This window comes from Homalodisca vitripennis, chromosome X, assembly GCF_021130785.1.
Source record: "Homalodisca vitripennis isolate AUS2020 chromosome X, UT_GWSS_2.1, whole genome shotgun sequence".
Classification (NCBI taxonomy): Eukaryota; Metazoa; Arthropoda; class Insecta; order Hemiptera; family Cicadellidae; genus Homalodisca; species Homalodisca vitripennis.
This window is the reverse complement of record NC_060215.1, coordinates 147,488,154-147,505,981: the sequence shown is the minus strand read 5'-3', so window position 1 is coordinate 147,505,981 and position 17,828 is coordinate 147,488,154. Positions and strand designations below refer to the sequence as shown.

At 37.5% G+C, this 17,828-nt stretch overlaps 1 protein-coding gene across 2 annotated transcripts in view; it reads left to right on the top strand.

Moving 5' to 3' along the window:
* The first annotated feature begins 1,386 nt into the window (after window positions 1-1,386).
* The window catches only part of LOC124369989 (aminopeptidase Ey-like), a 71,048-nt gene continuing 54,606 nt past the window's right edge, over window positions 1,387-17,828 (top strand). The window contains exons 1-7 of one of the 2 annotated variants that reach the window (XM_046828244.1): window positions 1,387-1,870; window positions 6,360-6,519; window positions 7,431-7,740; window positions 11,924-12,095; window positions 12,882-13,002; window positions 13,407-13,488; window positions 17,483-17,648. In XM_046828244.1, coding sequence (XP_046684200.1) covers window positions 7,631-7,740; window positions 11,924-12,095; window positions 12,882-13,002; window positions 13,407-13,488; window positions 17,483-17,648 — 651 coding nt within the window. In that variant the 5' untranslated portion in view covers window positions 1,387-1,870; window positions 6,360-6,519; window positions 7,431-7,630. The remainder of the gene's footprint in view (window positions 1,871-6,359; window positions 6,520-7,430; window positions 7,741-11,923; window positions 12,096-12,881; window positions 13,003-13,406; window positions 13,489-17,482; window positions 17,649-17,828) is intronic. The other variant, XM_046828246.1, reaches the window with a different exon arrangement.

Genomic DNA, 17,828 nt, shown 5'->3' with positions numbered 1-17,828 from the left:
ATGCGATTCCTCGGCACAAGAGTAACACGGCCTACCGGATCCATAGATTGACACTTGTTGAAAAGGACATGCACTATTCAGCTTTGTGGCTTTGTAATGCGATTCCTCGGCACATGAGTAACACGGTCTACCGGATCCATAGATTGACACTTGTTGAAAAGGACATGCACTATTCAGCTTTGTGGCTTTGTAATGCGATTCCTCGGCACATGAGTAACACGGTCTACCGGATCCATAGATTGACACTTGTTGAAAAGGACATGCACTATTCAGCTTTGTGGCTTTGTAATGCGATTCCTCGGCACAAGAGTAACACGGTCTACCGGATCTATAGACTGACACTTGTTGAAAAGGACATGCACTATTCAGCTTTGTGTCTTTGTAATGCGATTCCTCGGCACAAGAGTAACACGGTCTACCGGATCCATAGATTGACACTTGTTGAAAAGGACATGCACTATTCAGCTTTGTGGCTTTGTAATGCGATTCCTCGGCACATGAGTAACACGGTCTACCGGATCCATAGATTGACACTTGTTGAAAAGGACATGCACTATTCAGCTTTGTGGCTTTGTAATGCGATTCCTCGGCACATGAGTAACACGGTCTACCGGATCCATAGATTGACACTTGTTGAAAAGGACATGCACTATTCAGCTTTGTGGCTTTGTAATGCGATTCCTCGGCACATGAAAACCCTATCCAACTGAAAACATTTTCTAATAAAAATAAACTCATTTTGCTGGAAATATATCCATATACTGTGCAATAACCCCTGTCACATTTTACCAATATGTAAATTATACTAAGCGACCTTATTTTATTGAAATAACATTTTGTTATTACAGAAATAAATGTATTCTGATTCTGATTCTGACTGAGCACTAAATAAGTATTGAAATTTATGGCTATTGTAACAAAGTTGTGTGTAGGGAATTGATTAATACGACAAAATTGTATTTTATATATGTGCACTCTATTATCACTCTCTTAGTTTATAACTTCCTTAAACAAAATATATTTTCACTAAAATTCAAGATTCTTATAATTTCCTATACGTATTCTAATACATGTTACCTATTCACCGTTTCTCGGTGGAAATTCACAGCTTTGGTATGCTGAAAACCAGTGTAGTATGGACGTTTAGTAGATTTGTAATGTACAGAAATATTCATATCGCGTTAAAACCAAACAAAACAAAATTTTACTATCGCGGGGTGCGCTGGTGAGTTTATGATAATCCACATTCTCGTAGGTTTCAACTGTTTATCATTGTCGCGTACTGGTATTTCCTCACAGAAACATAAATGTGAGTCACGGTTCATTGCATCAGTTAAAGCGTTGACACGTTGGACGCGCCTTCAGACACAGACAAGATAAGCAGTAATCCACGTTACTATTGCAGCAGCATCCGACAGTTCTCGGGAATCGCTGGTCCGTTCCTTTCTGCGATGAAACCACTATCACAGGTTTTCGTCGTGTGTTTCACTTTTCAGAATTTAATTACAATTTCTGTACAAAGAACAATTGTTCCGGAACATTACGCTTTGTGGGTGGTTCCGTTCTTACATAACCTGACGTACCAGGGAAGAGTGTCCGTCAATTTCACCGTTCCGGACTTCACCGACCAGATAACATTGAATGCGGAGAATTTGAACATCAACAGTTTCGTTATGAGGGGTCTGGCGCAGAGAGATATGCCACAACCCGAGTTCAGTACTGGACAGAACCTTACGCATTGGTTTATATCGGCAAAACAGGCATTGAGAGGCCGCTACAACTTGGATATTTCATTCACTGGACGTATCACTGACATCAGATTTGGGAAAGGATTCTATTACAATACTTACATAGATGACGAAAGTGAGGCGTGAGTATTAGATGTTTAGCTTAGATTAAGCCGTATTGATTTTGCTATATTAGAAATATCGTATTGTTTTTATATTATCAAACCCACATTTAATAACTTATAAATAAAACAAAGCTGCAGCACAGGGTTCTGGCGTCAATATTTCAAAAGAAAGTTCACGTTGTGTATGTTATCTACCAGTTACAAAGCCAAATTCAATTTTCTAAGCCAACTAAGATTCCCTTGTAAGACATCAACCCGACAGTGGAATGGTACATCGGCTTTACGAGTTATATCCCTTCTGTACCGTAGGATCGGACACTGAGGTTATGTTATGTTCCCCACATATCCTACTTGGTTGTCCAACAGGCTTTATACAACAATAACAACATTTGTTGTCTTAGACATCAACCCACCAGCAGGATACGTACTTGGATGGCTAACTGGTTTTATAAAACAAGTTTCGTGAAACAAAGACTTATTATGCAGATTTGAGAGGTGTATACGTGTCTGCTACCATCCAATCTCCACCCTAAAAACCCTAAAGGAGCTCAGTACTCAGCAGTGGTACTAGGGGAAGTACATCTAGCTCAGTTACAAGGCAGGTAGAGATACCCCAGCTAGATGCTGTATGACAGAGTTTCTAGTTCTGACTTTGGCTGCAACTTTATGTATACCGCTTTTAAAACGTGCAATTCATTCCAGTGTAAAAAATTGTATTACTAATCGTATAAAGGAATATTTAATTAAATGTAATCGAACAGTGAGAGATTGATTGTGGTTTGCCATTGTGTCGTAAACGAAACCATTAAAAGATACTTATAGTTTAAATCTTGCCATTTTGTTATTTAATTGGAAACTTGCAACTTCGGTTTTATGAGGACTAAGTTTATAGCTTTCAGTTATTAAAATAATGTCTGGGAGTATCCAGATCGGAAGTATGTAAGTATGCGCCCTGTCTCATTGTGCTTACAGTAATGTCGTTTGAATAAATGAAACATTTCGTGATATAGTATCTGACATTTCAGCTGTATATATGTTATATAGATTCGTTGCCATGCTTGCACCCTGAGGAAGTCAGGCATCATACAATAATGTGAAGGAAACAGGGTTTTTCCGGACATTTTCTGATCTCTTCTTCAGGCGAATAACTAACCTAACACATACAGTAACTACACATAACACATCTGGGTATTTATTCACCTGAAGAAGAGATGATATTGCAGATCTCGAAACGTAGTGTTATTGGTTTTTTGTATCACTGAACGATGGAAAATGTCCGGAAAAAATCTTGTTTCCTTCACTATCCTTCCATCGTCAAAAACAAACTACTTCACAACATCATACTTGCCCCATCCTCTTTCGGCTTTTAAGGGGAATTCTGCACAAAAGGCTCCTAAAAGTTAATCTATGCCGCATGGAAAGTACTTAAAAGACATTTAAGAGAGGTATGGGGCGATGACTATCTATCTTACTGACAAGACAGACAGGAGTAAGATCAACAAGGTAAGTGGCGGCTGTCCAGACTCATCGTGGAGGTTCTCGGCGGGTTCAGCGTCTCGACTGCGGTGACCAAGCCGGCTGATACTGCTCCTGACACCCGTGCTGCCGTCCCACCCCCACCGCCGTCACCACCACGGGCACCCCGACAAGACTCGTCACCGCAGATACCGGAGCCCTTCACTCTGCCGCAAGACGTTTGTCGATACCGTCAAAAATATAAAAGAAAAATCGGAGACTAAAAGCAATGAATCGACCTCTTGTAATAAGTCTAATGTTTTAGGGTGTGTAATGTGGGGGGGGAGGGTGATGTCACTTCTAGAGGTTCAAAATTGATAAACAGTCAATTAAAACCCAAAAATAAAAATTCAGATAAAGACAATCCAATAACATGAATTCTCGTTCATCAAAATGTGCAAATAGGCACAGGCAAAATAGGTGAAATTTCTCTCGTATGCGATGAACTTCATCCCGATTTGCTAATGGTAACCAAACATGGTTTCACCAAAAGCAACATTGAAAACTTTCAAATTCAAAATTATCAATTGACAGACTAGTACTATCGCACCTTCTTCAAGAGGTGTTGCAATCTTAACCAATTTACCAGGGGTGCAGGTTGCGGTCGTCAACACCGCGATATCTGATCATTATGGTCAACAAGCCATTATCAATGGTCATGAGCCAGCAAGAGATCCGACAAACAATATAACAGTCAGGAATACAAGGCCCATAAATATCTAGCTCCTAAATTCTCTTCTTTCGTGAGAAAGTTTGAGCTTTCTAAATTTTGGAGATCCCTTCGAACCTCAATTTCAAAACTTCTAAACAATTTTAGAAACAATCACCTGAACGGTAGCTACCCCTTAAAACAAATTTTTACAAAACCCGAGGAAACAAAAGTGCACATAGGCTTTCCGTTACCCACCTTTATTCAAAATTCTAATTATTTTATAACATTTTAAAGGAATCGGAATTAATGTGTTAAAATTCTTTATTCATTCAAATAAAATATTCACTTACAAGAGGTGCTGTAAAATTAGAAGTCAAGAGAGAACCTGAACATCAAGATGCAAAAACGTTGGCGAGAGCACAAACCAGGGAAAATATCTTGTAACTCGTTTTTAATGCCCCACTCTTTTGAAGATGGTAAAACTACAGGTGTAGTGCTATGCAGGTTTCCTAGTAGTAGGACACCAGTCCATTATATGCCATATCAGGGCTGTTGTAAAACATCACATCGATGTTCTGATGGCTCGGTATGCGGTGGTCAGTTGCAGTACGTGTTTGGCGCACGGGAACGATCTAATACGGGGAAAATGTTGTGTTTTGAAAAATATTAAACAGTAATTTCACGCTACGAAAGATCTACTGGTTGTTGTAACAAACGTAGCCCTGGCGATCCAAGCTGAGACAAAGTGTTATACCTCTAAATCAATCATTTCTTCGAAAAACGTTTAGAAAATTGTATGGACATCGTTAACAATCAAAATCAAGGATTTAAGCAAATCCAGTTCAAATTGGGAACAGACTTGTGAGAGATACTTCTGGGACTGCCGACAAGTTTAACGGATTTTTCGCGTCCGTTGCTTGTGGGCGAACCCTTGTCTACCACTGCCACAGGGGAATCGCACGCGTAGACAAAGTCAAATCATTCAACAACTCCCAGCAAAACAAATTAAATGATCTCGGAATGAGATCCATGTGGTTGATCGAAAAAATACGCAAGGTATATTGTGAAACCACTGACACAATTAGTTAATTTATCTTTTGACTCAGGAATGTTTCCCTCTCTTCTAAAAACTGCAAAAGTGCAACTAATTTTCAAAAAAGAAAGTGCCTGTTTTATAAATTCAGCTCGTCTCAATTTATCCAGTTTTGAGCAAAATATTTGAAAAACTTTTTCTAACGATAATGCTGTACTTTTTGAACAAACAAAACCAGCTTTCTAAACGCCAATTTTGATTCAGGAAAAGTAAATCAACGATAAACGCAGTGGTGAGTCTGGTTAATATGGTAATAGAAGAGTTAGAACGTTACACATTAAGTGTGTTCCTTGACAAATCTAAATCATTCGACTTCGTTGACAAACTAAAATCTCATGCCATTCGAGTCGTGTCACTCTTATGGCTTAGATAATTATTAAGTCAGAGAGTTCAAGTGATACAGATCTTTTATTTAGTTTAGAATTTAGTTTCAGCTCACCTTCCTTATATTTCAGCGTCTGAAATCTGACGCTGTCTCAGACTTGACTCCTGGAATCTGGAGTCGTGTTCGTCTGAAGAGATCTGAAGTAAGTCGTCGACGACGAAGGTCTTAACGAACCTTTACGAGGTATGGAGAGTATGTATACTTCCTAGAGTTTCCAATAAAACGGAAAATTCCAAGGATTTCGAGAAAATCTAGTTGTACTTCAAAAAGCAATGAGATGTAGTAAATGAATGTGAATGTGTAGTATTATCTGACTTTTAGTATACATGGCGCCATTTAGAGTATTATGGGTATTAGTTCAACGTTACTATAACATTCAATTTAATGAACAATATTACGAAAATATGCACGTAAGGCACTCACAATAGGGCTTCTTGGACATTATAGCTCGGAATATTTACAAGAGCTGAAGGAATTACAGAGTGACGGGGCACTAACATGATCCAATAAGCCACTTGGTCCGTCACTACAATATTTGAGGAATAAGAGAGCGCAGCTAGCACGTAACCATTGTAAATAGAATAGAGGGGGTGCTACATCAGGGAATGGAAACTGCCACCGCGCTGATTTAGCACCTCTTTTCGTGACGTCAAATTGATGTTACGGCTGAGGGGGTGTTATGTCCAGGGGGTGCTAAATTATGAAATGGAAACTGCCACCACACTGATTTTAGCACCTCTTTTCGTGACGTCAAATTGGCATTAAATTTAGGTAAAGTGTGTTTACGGATGTAATGCGATAAATTTTCTTAAGTAAAGCCATTATTACTGGCCAGCCAATGACAGAATGTTTTATTGTGCAGCGAGTATGTGGCCACCACGTCAAGGGCACGGGACAACTACAGAACGTTTCCGTGCTTCGATGAACCGGCATTGAGATCACCATTCACCGTCCACATCGCCAGATTCCTCAATCAGTCTTCACAGTCAAAATATGCCGTTAGCATCCACCTCCCTGCCTGAGTGAGTAAACCCAAACACACACATTCCAATTTCTAATTGATGAAGTTATAGTTTAGAAACATCATCTAAGCTAAAAATAGTTTGTGATTCTTGTACAAAATGGATGTATGTTTTAAAACTATGATGAAATATAGAGATATCGGTCTGTAAAGAATAAAGAGAGTGCGTACAGTTTGTATGTTGTACTTACGTGTACGCGTGTACTCCTGTTACTGTTTGTATGTTGTACTTACGTGTACGCGTGTACTCCTGTTACTGTTTGAGTTTTATAGATGGGCCTTATGAATGGAATCTGAGGTTTTTTCTAATCTTGAGAAATTAGCGAGGTCTGACCTGAAGAAAGGAGTCAAATGTGTCACAACTATTAACTGCTAGTCACTATCTCCCAAGTAGCATCCCAAACTGACAATACGTAAAGGAAAGAGGATTTTTCCGGATATTTGCCATTGTTCAGTGAAACAAGAAATCAGTAACACTACGTTTCGAGATGTGCAATCTGATCTCTTCTTCAGGTAAAGAACTAACCTAATACATAATTACAAACTAGGTTGAAATAAACAAATCTTACCAAAGCGTTGTGGCACGCCTAAGTGTTACTGATTTCTTGTTTCACTGAACGATGGCAAATGTCCGGAAAAATCCTGTTTCCTTCACAATCCTTCCATCGTCAAAAATAACCTTCAAACAAAGAAATGACAATACGTATGTAAGCGCATTCTGGAGGTGGTGTTGGCTATGCTATAATCGTTCGTGCTTCACAAAAATAGTGTGTACCAACAGTGAAATAAGACGTGATTTTTCATTACTTAATTTATGGTTAGGGATTTTATCAAACAAAAACTAGATAAGTGCAAAATTTGCATTGCATTTATTAAAACAATGTCAATAACATAATTTTAAATGTATTGTAGGAGTTCTTTGGACGGGAGAGTATGGGACACGTATCATGATACCCCGTACTTGTCAACACATGAGATTCACTTGAGTGTACACTCTCTATCCCGAGTGAATTCTGCTCGCCACGGTTACTCAGTCCTAGTTTCGGGTGACAGTGCTCCGCAGGCTGCTGTGGCTGCTGCTCTACTTCCTACCACAGCAGGACTTGCTCCAGATGTGGCTACTGGATCTGCCTCCTCCCCTGCCTCTGCCTAAGATGGACATTTTGGTCTTGCCGGACATTACTTCTGGAACGTCTCTCTCTCCCGGAATTGTCACTTGCAGGTCAGCTCAATCCGCAGTAACATTATACCACTATCACTGCAAATCCATTCCCTGACACTGTAGACTTGTAGAGCACTGGATAAAGTATATGAATCAACATATGAAGGGGTTGAATGGAGCAGAAAACACAACGCGTGGATCAGGGACCTTTAACAGAGTAGTGTCATGGTGAGTGAGATAAAATGCAGAAGAATCAGGTGAGATGGACACCTCACACCTTGTGGGAGAGAGGAATATCGACTATAACAGTATATAATAAACTCTGAAGGAGGTAACCCTTGAAGAAGACCAAGACAGATGATGGAACCATTTGGGAACGGTTAAACATCGACTCAGATAAATATGACATTGTGAGTATTTAAATAAGTATAAATACGTGGCTGTAGACTAGTTACGCTTGTGGTTAGGCTCTTAAAACCCGGTTTTACTGCACCTAAGGACCCCAGAGGAAGGCAGACCAAGGCAGATGATAGAAATATTTGGGGGCGGTTAAAGTTCAACTCAGATAAATATGACATTGTGAGTATTTAAATAAGTATAAATACGTGGCTGTAGACTAGTTACGCTTGTGGTTAGGCTCTTAAAACCCGGTTTTACTGCACCTAAGGACCCCAGAGGAAGGCAGACCAAGGCAGATGATAGAAATATTTGGGGGCGGTTAAAGTTCAACTCAGATAAATATGACATTGTGAGTATTTAAATAAGTATAAATACGTGGCTGTAGACTAGTTACGCTTGTGGTTAGGCTCTTAAAACCCGGTTTTACTGCACCTAAGGACCCCAGAGGAAGACAGACCAAGGCAGATGATAGAAATATTTGGGGGCGGTTAAAGTTCAACTCAGATAAATATGACATTGTGAGTATTTAAATAAGTATAAATACGTGGCTGTAGACTAGTTACGCTTGTGGTTAGGCTCTTAAAACCCGGTTTTACTGCACCTAAGGACCCCAGAGGAAGGCAGACCAAGGCAGATGATAGAAATATTTGGGGGCGGTTAAAGTTCAACTCAGATAAATATGACATTGTGAGTATTTAAATAAGTATAAATACGTGGCTGTAGACTAGTTACGCTTGTGGTTAGGCTCTTAAAACCCGGTTTTACTGCACCTAAGGACCCCAGAGGAAGGCAGACCAAGGCAGATGATAGAAATATTTGGGGGCGGTTAAAGTTCAACTCAGATAAATATGACATTGTGAGTATTTAAATAAGTATAAATACGTGGCTGTAGACTAGTTACGCTTGTGGTTAGGCTCTTAAAACCCGGTTTTACTGCACCTAAGGACCCCAGAGGAAGGCAGACCAAGGCAGATGATAGAAATATTTGGGGGCGGTTAAAGTTCAACTCAGATAAATATGACATTGTGAGTATTTAAATAAGTATAAATACGTGGCTGTAGACTAGTTACGCTTGTGGTTAGGCTCTTAAAACCCGGTTTTTACTGCACCTAAGGACCCCAGAGGAAGGCAGACCAAGGCAGATGATAGAAATATTTGGGGGCGGTTAAAGTTCAACTCAGATAAATATGACATTGTGAGTATTTAAATAAGTATAAATACGTGGCTGTAGACTAGTTACGCTTGTGGTTAGGCTCTTAAAACCCGGTTTTACTGCACCTAAGGACCCCAGAGGAAGGCAGACCAAGGCAGATGATAGAAATATTTGGGGGCGGTTAAAGTTCAACTCAGATAAATATGACATTGTGAGTATTTAAATAAGTATAAATACGTGGCTGTAGACTAGTTTACGCTTGTGGTTAGGCTCTTAAAACCCGGTTTTACTGCACCTAAGGACCCCAGAGGAAGGCAGACCAAGGCAGATGATAGAAATATTTGGGGGCGGTTAAAGTTCAACTCAGATAAATATGACATTGTGAGTATTTAAATAAGTATAAATACGTGGCTGTAGACTAGTTACGCTTGTGGTTAGGCTCTTAAAACCCGGTTTTACTGCACCTAAGGACCCCAGAGGAAGACAGACCAAGGCAGATGATAGAAATATTTGGGGGCGGTTAAAGTTCAACTCAGATAAATATGACATTGTGAGTATTTAAATAAGTATAAATACGTGGCTGTAGACTAGTTACGCTTGTGGTTAGGCTCTTAAAACCCGGTTTTACTGCACCTAAGGACCCCAGAGGAAGGCAGACCAAGGCAGATGATAGAAATATTTGGGGGCGGTTAAAGTTCAACTCAGATAAATATGACATTGTGAGTATTTAAATAAGTATAAATACGTGGCTGTAGACTAGTTACGCTTGTGGTTAGGCTCTTAAAACCCGGTTTTACTGCACCTAAGGACCCCAGAGGAAGACAGACCAAGGCAGATGATAGAAATATTTGGGGGCGGTTAAAGTTCAACTCAGATAAATATGACATTGTGAGTATTTAAATAAGTATAAATACGTGGCTGTAGACTAGTTACGCTTGTGGTTAGGCTCTTAAAACCCGGTTTTACTGCACCTAAGGACCCCAGAGGAAGGCAGACCAAGGCAGATGATAGAAATATTTGGGGGCGGTTAAAGTTCAACTCAGATAAATATGACATTGTGAGTATTTAAATAAGTATAAATACGTGGCTGTAGACTAGTTACGCTTGTGGTTAGGCTCTTAAAACCCGGTTTTACTGCACCTAAGGACCCCAGAGGAAGGCAGACCAAGGCAGATGATAGAAATATTTGGGGGCGGTTAAAGTTCAACTCAGATAAATATGACATTGTGAGTATTTAAATAAGTATAAATACGTGGCTGTAGACTAGTTACGCTTGTGGTTAGGCTCTTAAAACCCGGTTTTACTGCACCTAAGGACCCCAGAGGAAGGCAGACCAAGGCAGATGATAGAAATATTTGGGGGCGGTTAAAGTTCAACTCAGATAAATATGACATTGTGAGTATTTAAATAAGTATAAATACGTGGCTGTAGACTAGTTACGCTTGTGGTTAGGCTCTTAAAACCCGGTTTTACTGCACCTAAGGACCCCAGAGGAAGGCAGACCAAGGCAGATGATAGAAATATTTGGGGGCGGTTAAAGTTCAACTCAGATAAATATGACATTGTGAGTATTTAAATAGGTATAAATACGTGGCTGTAGACTAGTTACGCTTGTGGTTAGGCTCTTAAAACCCGGTTTTACTGCACCTAAGGACCCCAGAGGAAGGCAGACCAAGGCAGATGATAGAAATATTTGGGGGCGGTTAAAGTTCAACTCAGATAAATATGACATTGTGAGTATTTAAATAGGTATAAATACGTGGCTGTAGACTAGTTACGCTTGTGGTTAGGCTCTTAAAACCCGGTTTTACTGCACCTAAGGACCCCAGAGGAAGGCAGACCAAGGCAGATGATAGAAATATTTGGGGGCGGTTAAAGTTCAACTCAGATAAATATGACATTGTGAGTATTTAAATAAGTATAAATACGTGGCTGTAGACTAGTTACGCTTGTGGTTAGGCTCTTAAAACCCGGTTTTACTGCACCTAAGGACCCCAGAGGAAGACAGACCAAGGCAGATGATAGAAATATTTGGGGGCGGTTAAAGTTCAACTCAGATAAATATGACATTGTGAGTATTTAAATAGGTATAAATACGTGGCTGTAGACTAGTTACGCTTGTGGTTAGGCTCTTAAAACCCGGTTTTACTGCACCTAAGGACCCCAGAGGAAGGCAGACCAAGGCAGATGATAGAAATATTTGGGGGCGGTTAAAGTTCAACTCAGATAAATATGACATTGTGAGTATTTAAATAAGTATAAATACGTGGCTGTAGACTAGTTACGCTTGTGGTTAGGCTCTTCCCGGTTTTACTGCATCTAAGGACACCTGAGGAAGACCAAGACAGATAATGGAAACATTTGGGAGTAGTTAACATCAACTCAAATATAGATGACCTTGTGAGTAGTTAAATAAGTAGAAATACTTGGTTATAGACTAGATATGCTTGGGATTACACTCCTAGAAACCCGGTTTCCCTTTCTCATTCTCCACATTATTCTACAGTGTATAAGACACATGCACAGGCTTGTGGCTCATCTGTATAAAATGAATGCGGCCAACATAGTTTTCTTCTAAGAACAATTAAATTGTGTATTTCTATAGATACGAAAAACTCTATTTGTTAATATTATGTCAGGTGGTTAAGGCTTATTCTGCTGGTCAATACTGATGGAGGAACTGTATTACAGTGAGGACCACGTTCTGTTAATGGAGGGGATTTCCAACCCGAGCAGTGAACAGCTGGTGGTGCACACAGTAGCAAATACTGTCTCTTATCAATGGTTCAGTCTACACATGATACCCGAGGGTTGGCTGAGAGACGGCGTAGCTACTTACCTACAATATAAGCTTGCATCTCAGGTCGGTTTGCAATCCTCATCTTGTCACTGCAAACAATTCATTTTGTTTCAGTTCAAAGACATTTTATTACTTACTTCAACCCTTTAAGCAATTGTCCAACGATAGATCACTGTGAATTCTACAGCGAAAATTGAAACATATCTAAACAAAGAACACATTTAAACGTATCTCAGACCGTACCAACAATTAAAAACATTTGTCTGACAAATGTTAATGAAGAAAAACGTTAAATTAATTTAAGTAATAATGTAAAATCAGACTTATTAGATCGTCCAATTCAAACAATGAAAAACTCATTTAAACAAGGTTAAGACTTGTTGTGGTAGTTGTAGTGGTCATGATAAATCTGATTTTTGTATTTTGGATTTAATCACAGTTTTTATAAAAATGATTACATTTTGAGGTAGATAAATACGAATTTTACATACAAGTACAAAATAAAAATAATAATTTTTGCTGTATTAATACATGCAAATGTATACATAAATGCGCATTATAATTTCTCAAACAGGACCTTCAAGGAAAGTATATTTTAAACTTATTTTCAAATTATTTATTGAAGAACGTATAAAGAATTACCTTGCCGTATCATTTTGATAAGGCTGAAAATAAAATAAAACTATTAAAAGTAATAATATCTCAGGTAAACTGTTCATACTTTGGCATGGTACACAATATGTTTTTTCAAACAAACTAATACAGATGTGAGAAATTATTATTGTTTATTATGTTGTTGTTATTATATTGTATTGTGTTGTATTGTTATGCTTAACAATAATGTTATAGTTGAAGCCTTCTTGGCGTTTCGATGAGTTGTTCACTTTGGACATCTTACATGAAATATTCGTTGAAGAATTGGATGTGCCAAACTCAGTTGAAAATGTATCACCGTTGCTCTACAAAAAAGGTACTTGCACCTATTAAAAATTTAACAATTGCAAAGTTTTTGTAAAACATATCAGACTACAAATTGACATCTTTTAGATTTAACTTCTCTTGTTTATGATGAGGTAGGGGTTTCACAATCTACTAAATTAAAGTGTATAAAACAGGCTTTTATCTATTCCGATAGCAACTTCAAAGATTTTTGCCTTAATTATGTAACAAAATATACGAGTAAGTTTAATCTTTTGACAAGATCGATTTCTAATGAAATTTTTTGCATACATTGAATTTCTTTCCTTCTGAACCAATACAGGATTAGACAAATAACCTTTTAATCCACAAATTGAGGTGTAGCAATTGGAACTATTATTAAGTAATTGATTTATAAATTGCTTATGATTGATCAAAATGTAAAAATATGTGTAGTTGCCGTGACTCTCAGAATGGTAGAGAGCTTTGCAACAGAAGATGTGGTAAGAAGAAGTTTGCGGCGATTCATCGATAGAAGGTAAGTACCTACGATTGTTTTTGTTTTTGCCTTAATAATGCTTAATTTTCACACATAATTTTTAATTGCGCTATTACTTCTGTTGCTATAATTGTTGTTATATTGTTCCTTGATCCAATACTGAAAATAAAACTGTTGTAATTGTTATATTTTGTCAACCATTCAACGTTTTATTAATTTTGGTTGTGAGACTATGGATCGGTAAAACCGTTGGAAGTAAATCAATATTCTTTAGAATTTTAGTTGTGTTAATGTAAATATGAAGAACAACATTTATCCAATATCGCTAAAGAACTTTATTTCACACTATGCCACAGGATTCTCGCCATAAAATCAATATTGATTGTAAAAGCTGAGCCTCTTCTGGCTGCTAGTCAGGCTTGAACTCAAAATCTACGGAGAATAGCTTCGAGAACTCGCCCACATACTACTACATCAATGGTGGGGTTTTACACAACTACGGTATTAAGGGTTGATAAAATGTGGATGTTAAATTTAGCTACATTTCAACACCGCTCAATACAGAATCTCAGATCTGACACTGTGTGAGACCTGACTCCTGGAATCTGGAATCCACGTCCGTTTGGAGGGATCCAGCAAATCCTAAGTGGAAGCTGAAACGTTGAAGTCCCGCCGTAGCCTTGTGCATAGAATACTCGGCTGCTCCACTGTGTTTTGGGATCGTGTCTAATACATATGTATATTGTATGGGGACTTGGTAGGCTTAAAACAAAAAATTCGATTTTTTGTTTTTGTGTTATTATTATAAAGGGGTTTCTCCTGAACATTTTGATATATAACGCAAGGTTATTTTCTTCAGTTTTAGATTTTAAAACACTATTTGTATGAAACGCTGCACCCTTATTGTAGAATGTAAGTGTGCCTGATGACGTTTGACTTGCAACATAAAAACTTTACTCTATATAGTAAAGATATGCTATTGTAGGGAATTTCGTGTGGTGAGTTTGTGTTGCCTACTCTGTTTGAACAGATGATTAGCTACTGCTATCACCTGGATTGTTTACTAAATAGTGCTTTTATTGCTAGATCCACAATATAACCAAACAACGTTTGTTCTGTGCTTTGAGTGCTTTTTAGTTCATTCATTAGTTCATTTAGTGTATTATAATAATACAATTGATAGAAGAAGGCCAAAGAAAACTAGAACAGTGTTTAAAAACGTTGAAATGTGGGAGTTTCTAAAGTCAAAGCTGTGTAAATATCAGGTATGTTTGAGGATTCACCTATTGAGAGCCCTAGGCCTAGTACATCAAGCATAAATACAACCTTATCAAGTGCTTCAAAAACCAAAATAGGTAATATAGAAGATAACTATGACACATTTACAGGCCTAGGACATAATACGCAACATTTTATCATAGATCTAGGTTTACTAAATGAGACATTGACAAAGACTATGGCTTGTTCCAAATGTCTATCGGTTGGTATCGAGATTCGCCATGTTTCCAACATTGGTTCATGTTCTAAACTTGAAGTATTCTGTAAAAATTGTAAATATTCCCATCCATTTTTATCGTCAACTAAAATGAAAAACCATAACCAACTATAGGAAGTCAATGCTCGTTTAACTTATGCTTGCCGAGCAATAGGCAAAGGCCGTGAGGGTGCAAAACTGTTTTGCGGCCTAATGAATCTGCCCAGCCCTCCTACAAGATTTTTGTTGTATACCGAGCTGTAAGGTTCTGCCACCGAAGATGTTTGTATTCAAATAATGAAACAGGCTGTTCAGGAAACAGCTATAGCGAACTATGGTGAACGTGACATACCAGTGGCCATACCTCGCTAAATGGCGTTGTAACCGCTACCAGTTTTGATACGGGCAAAGTAATAGATTTAGCAATTATATCCAACACATAACTACATCTCCAACCACAAACTTCATCAAGTATACAAAAATAAATATTATATACTCAATAAATATGCCAATAACAAATACCAGCATAACAAACAAACAACAATGCAACACATAACTACATCTCCAACCACAAACTCCATCAAGTATACAAAAACAACAAACCACAACAAGTACCAGCATAACAAATAAACAACAAGACCATGGTATTTACATGGTTCTACAACAGTGAACCATGTAAATAGAGTAACAACTTCAACAGCAACTGCAACATGCATAAAATATGTAACGATCATTTTGTAAGAAATATAAACAATTTAAAAAAAGCAACCACATTTAAATCTTGCTACTGTGTGTACCAAACAGAGATTACCTTTATTTTCACTTTACCTTTAGCTTCAAATATTATTTTGCTTCCATAATATTGCATTAAAGAATCTAGGTCCCTGATAACATAATTGTTTTCTACTAACTTTCTTTTCAAAAAATGGCGTTTTAAGAAACATGTATTGTGTACTGCGAGTAACTCTATTCATTTCTCTAAACTGATATTGTTGCAAATATTTATAAACATTCATTATAGCACTATAAACATATCACTGTTCAAATCTCAAAATATTATGTTCAGAAATCAAATTAGTTAACTCATAAACTGTGCGCAGTGCATGTCTCTGATACATTATAATACTCTTGACTATGGTTGGGTAGGTTCCTCCATAGTGAATCAAACCATACCTTAGGGCACTCTCAAACCATTAAAAGTAATCGGTTCTTGAATAAAAGTAAAGTAAAAGTAAAAGCAAAAGTTAAGGTTAAAGTTAAAGCTAAAGCTAAAGTCAAAGTGAAAGTGAAAGTAAAAGTAAAAGTAAAAATAAAAATAAAAATAAAAATAAAAATAAAAAATAAAAATAAAAAATAAAGTAAAAGTAAAAAGTAAAAGTAAAAGTAAAAGTAAAAGTAAAGTAAAATAAAGTAAAGTAAAGTAAAAGTAAAGAATGACTTATTTTACCAGGCGAATTTAGGGCTAAGAAACCCTCTCTAACACTTAACCTGGCTTAAAGGTGACTTCCGAACCACCACCAATGGCCGGGCAGGCGGGCCGCTTGCAAGGACAGGATCTCTCAGCGGTCACCTATCCAAGCAGCGGCCACGCTCGACGTTGCTTGATCTATCTTGCGAAAACCGCCGTAGTTACCAACGGTAAAATGTTTCATAAATGGTACAGCCCGTAGTAAATCTTATTAAGTTTCTTTGACAGGTAATTAGCGTGTTGATCCCATTTTAGTTATTGGTCAACATGAAGCCCTAGATACTTAACAGATGCGACTATTTCAATACTTTCACTTGTACAGGAATACAAACATTGGTGTTTATGGCAAACCAAATCAAAAAGGTATTTTTTAGGTTATCTTTAGAAACATCACAGTCAAAAAACATTATGCACTTTGGTTTTGATGAGTTACTGAGTAATTTATTTTGAATTAACCAAGCAGAAATTTGTTCCAAATCTTCATGGATTTTGTATTTTAATGAGTCTCTGTTATAAGCTGAACACACGAAAGCTGTTTCATTGGCAAAAGCTAAAATGAAAGAATTAAAATTCAGACTTAACATTTCATTTATATATACTAAAAACATTATAGGCTTACCCTCCCCCCTCTTCCCTTGGGTTGTGCCTTAGCGTAAGTACATTGTATCACTCAAAACACTGTTCACTTTGACAGCCTGTATTCTATTATTAAAGAAGTAGTAATCAAACACCAACACACCTATGAGCAACAAGTAAGCCATATATAACAATAAGTTAAATCCAGTTAAATGATTAATTAAATCATTAATGGTAAATTTTAAATACTATTTAATAATTAGTTTATTAATTGTAATATTCACTTTGTAAATAGAGATTCATATTGCATGTCAAATATGATGTAAATGAATAACATTTTTAGTTATAGTTGTCACTTGTGGAACAAGATCTTGATATTCCTCAACCACTATATTATTCCAAGAAAGTAACTCAGATAAGATACTATTGGTTCATTTATATCACTTCAGATAGAATTATTTCCCTAGATTACTAACAACTGTCCACTAAATTCACTTATACTCGTATTGTTACAGAGGTTTCTTGAACGCCGACCAACTTTTCAATATTCTCAGCAACCATTCAGCAGATCTGTTCACTTCCAACCTATTAAAGCCAGGTTTCTTTCGAGCTTGGATCTTCCAGCCTGGCTATCCCGTACTTACTGTCAATGCCACAAATTCTTCCCTGTCCGTCAGTCAGGTAAATTACACTTCAATTCTTAATTTATTTACATTGATTTGTGTTACAGCCTCCTCCCCCTCTTTCTTGTCTGTAAAGATATCACCTATAAATATAGGTAAAACAACTAGCACTCTTATCTACTCCCAGGTCCTAGTGCCATTTTCATGTCCGAAACACATTTAAGTGATAATATGTTAT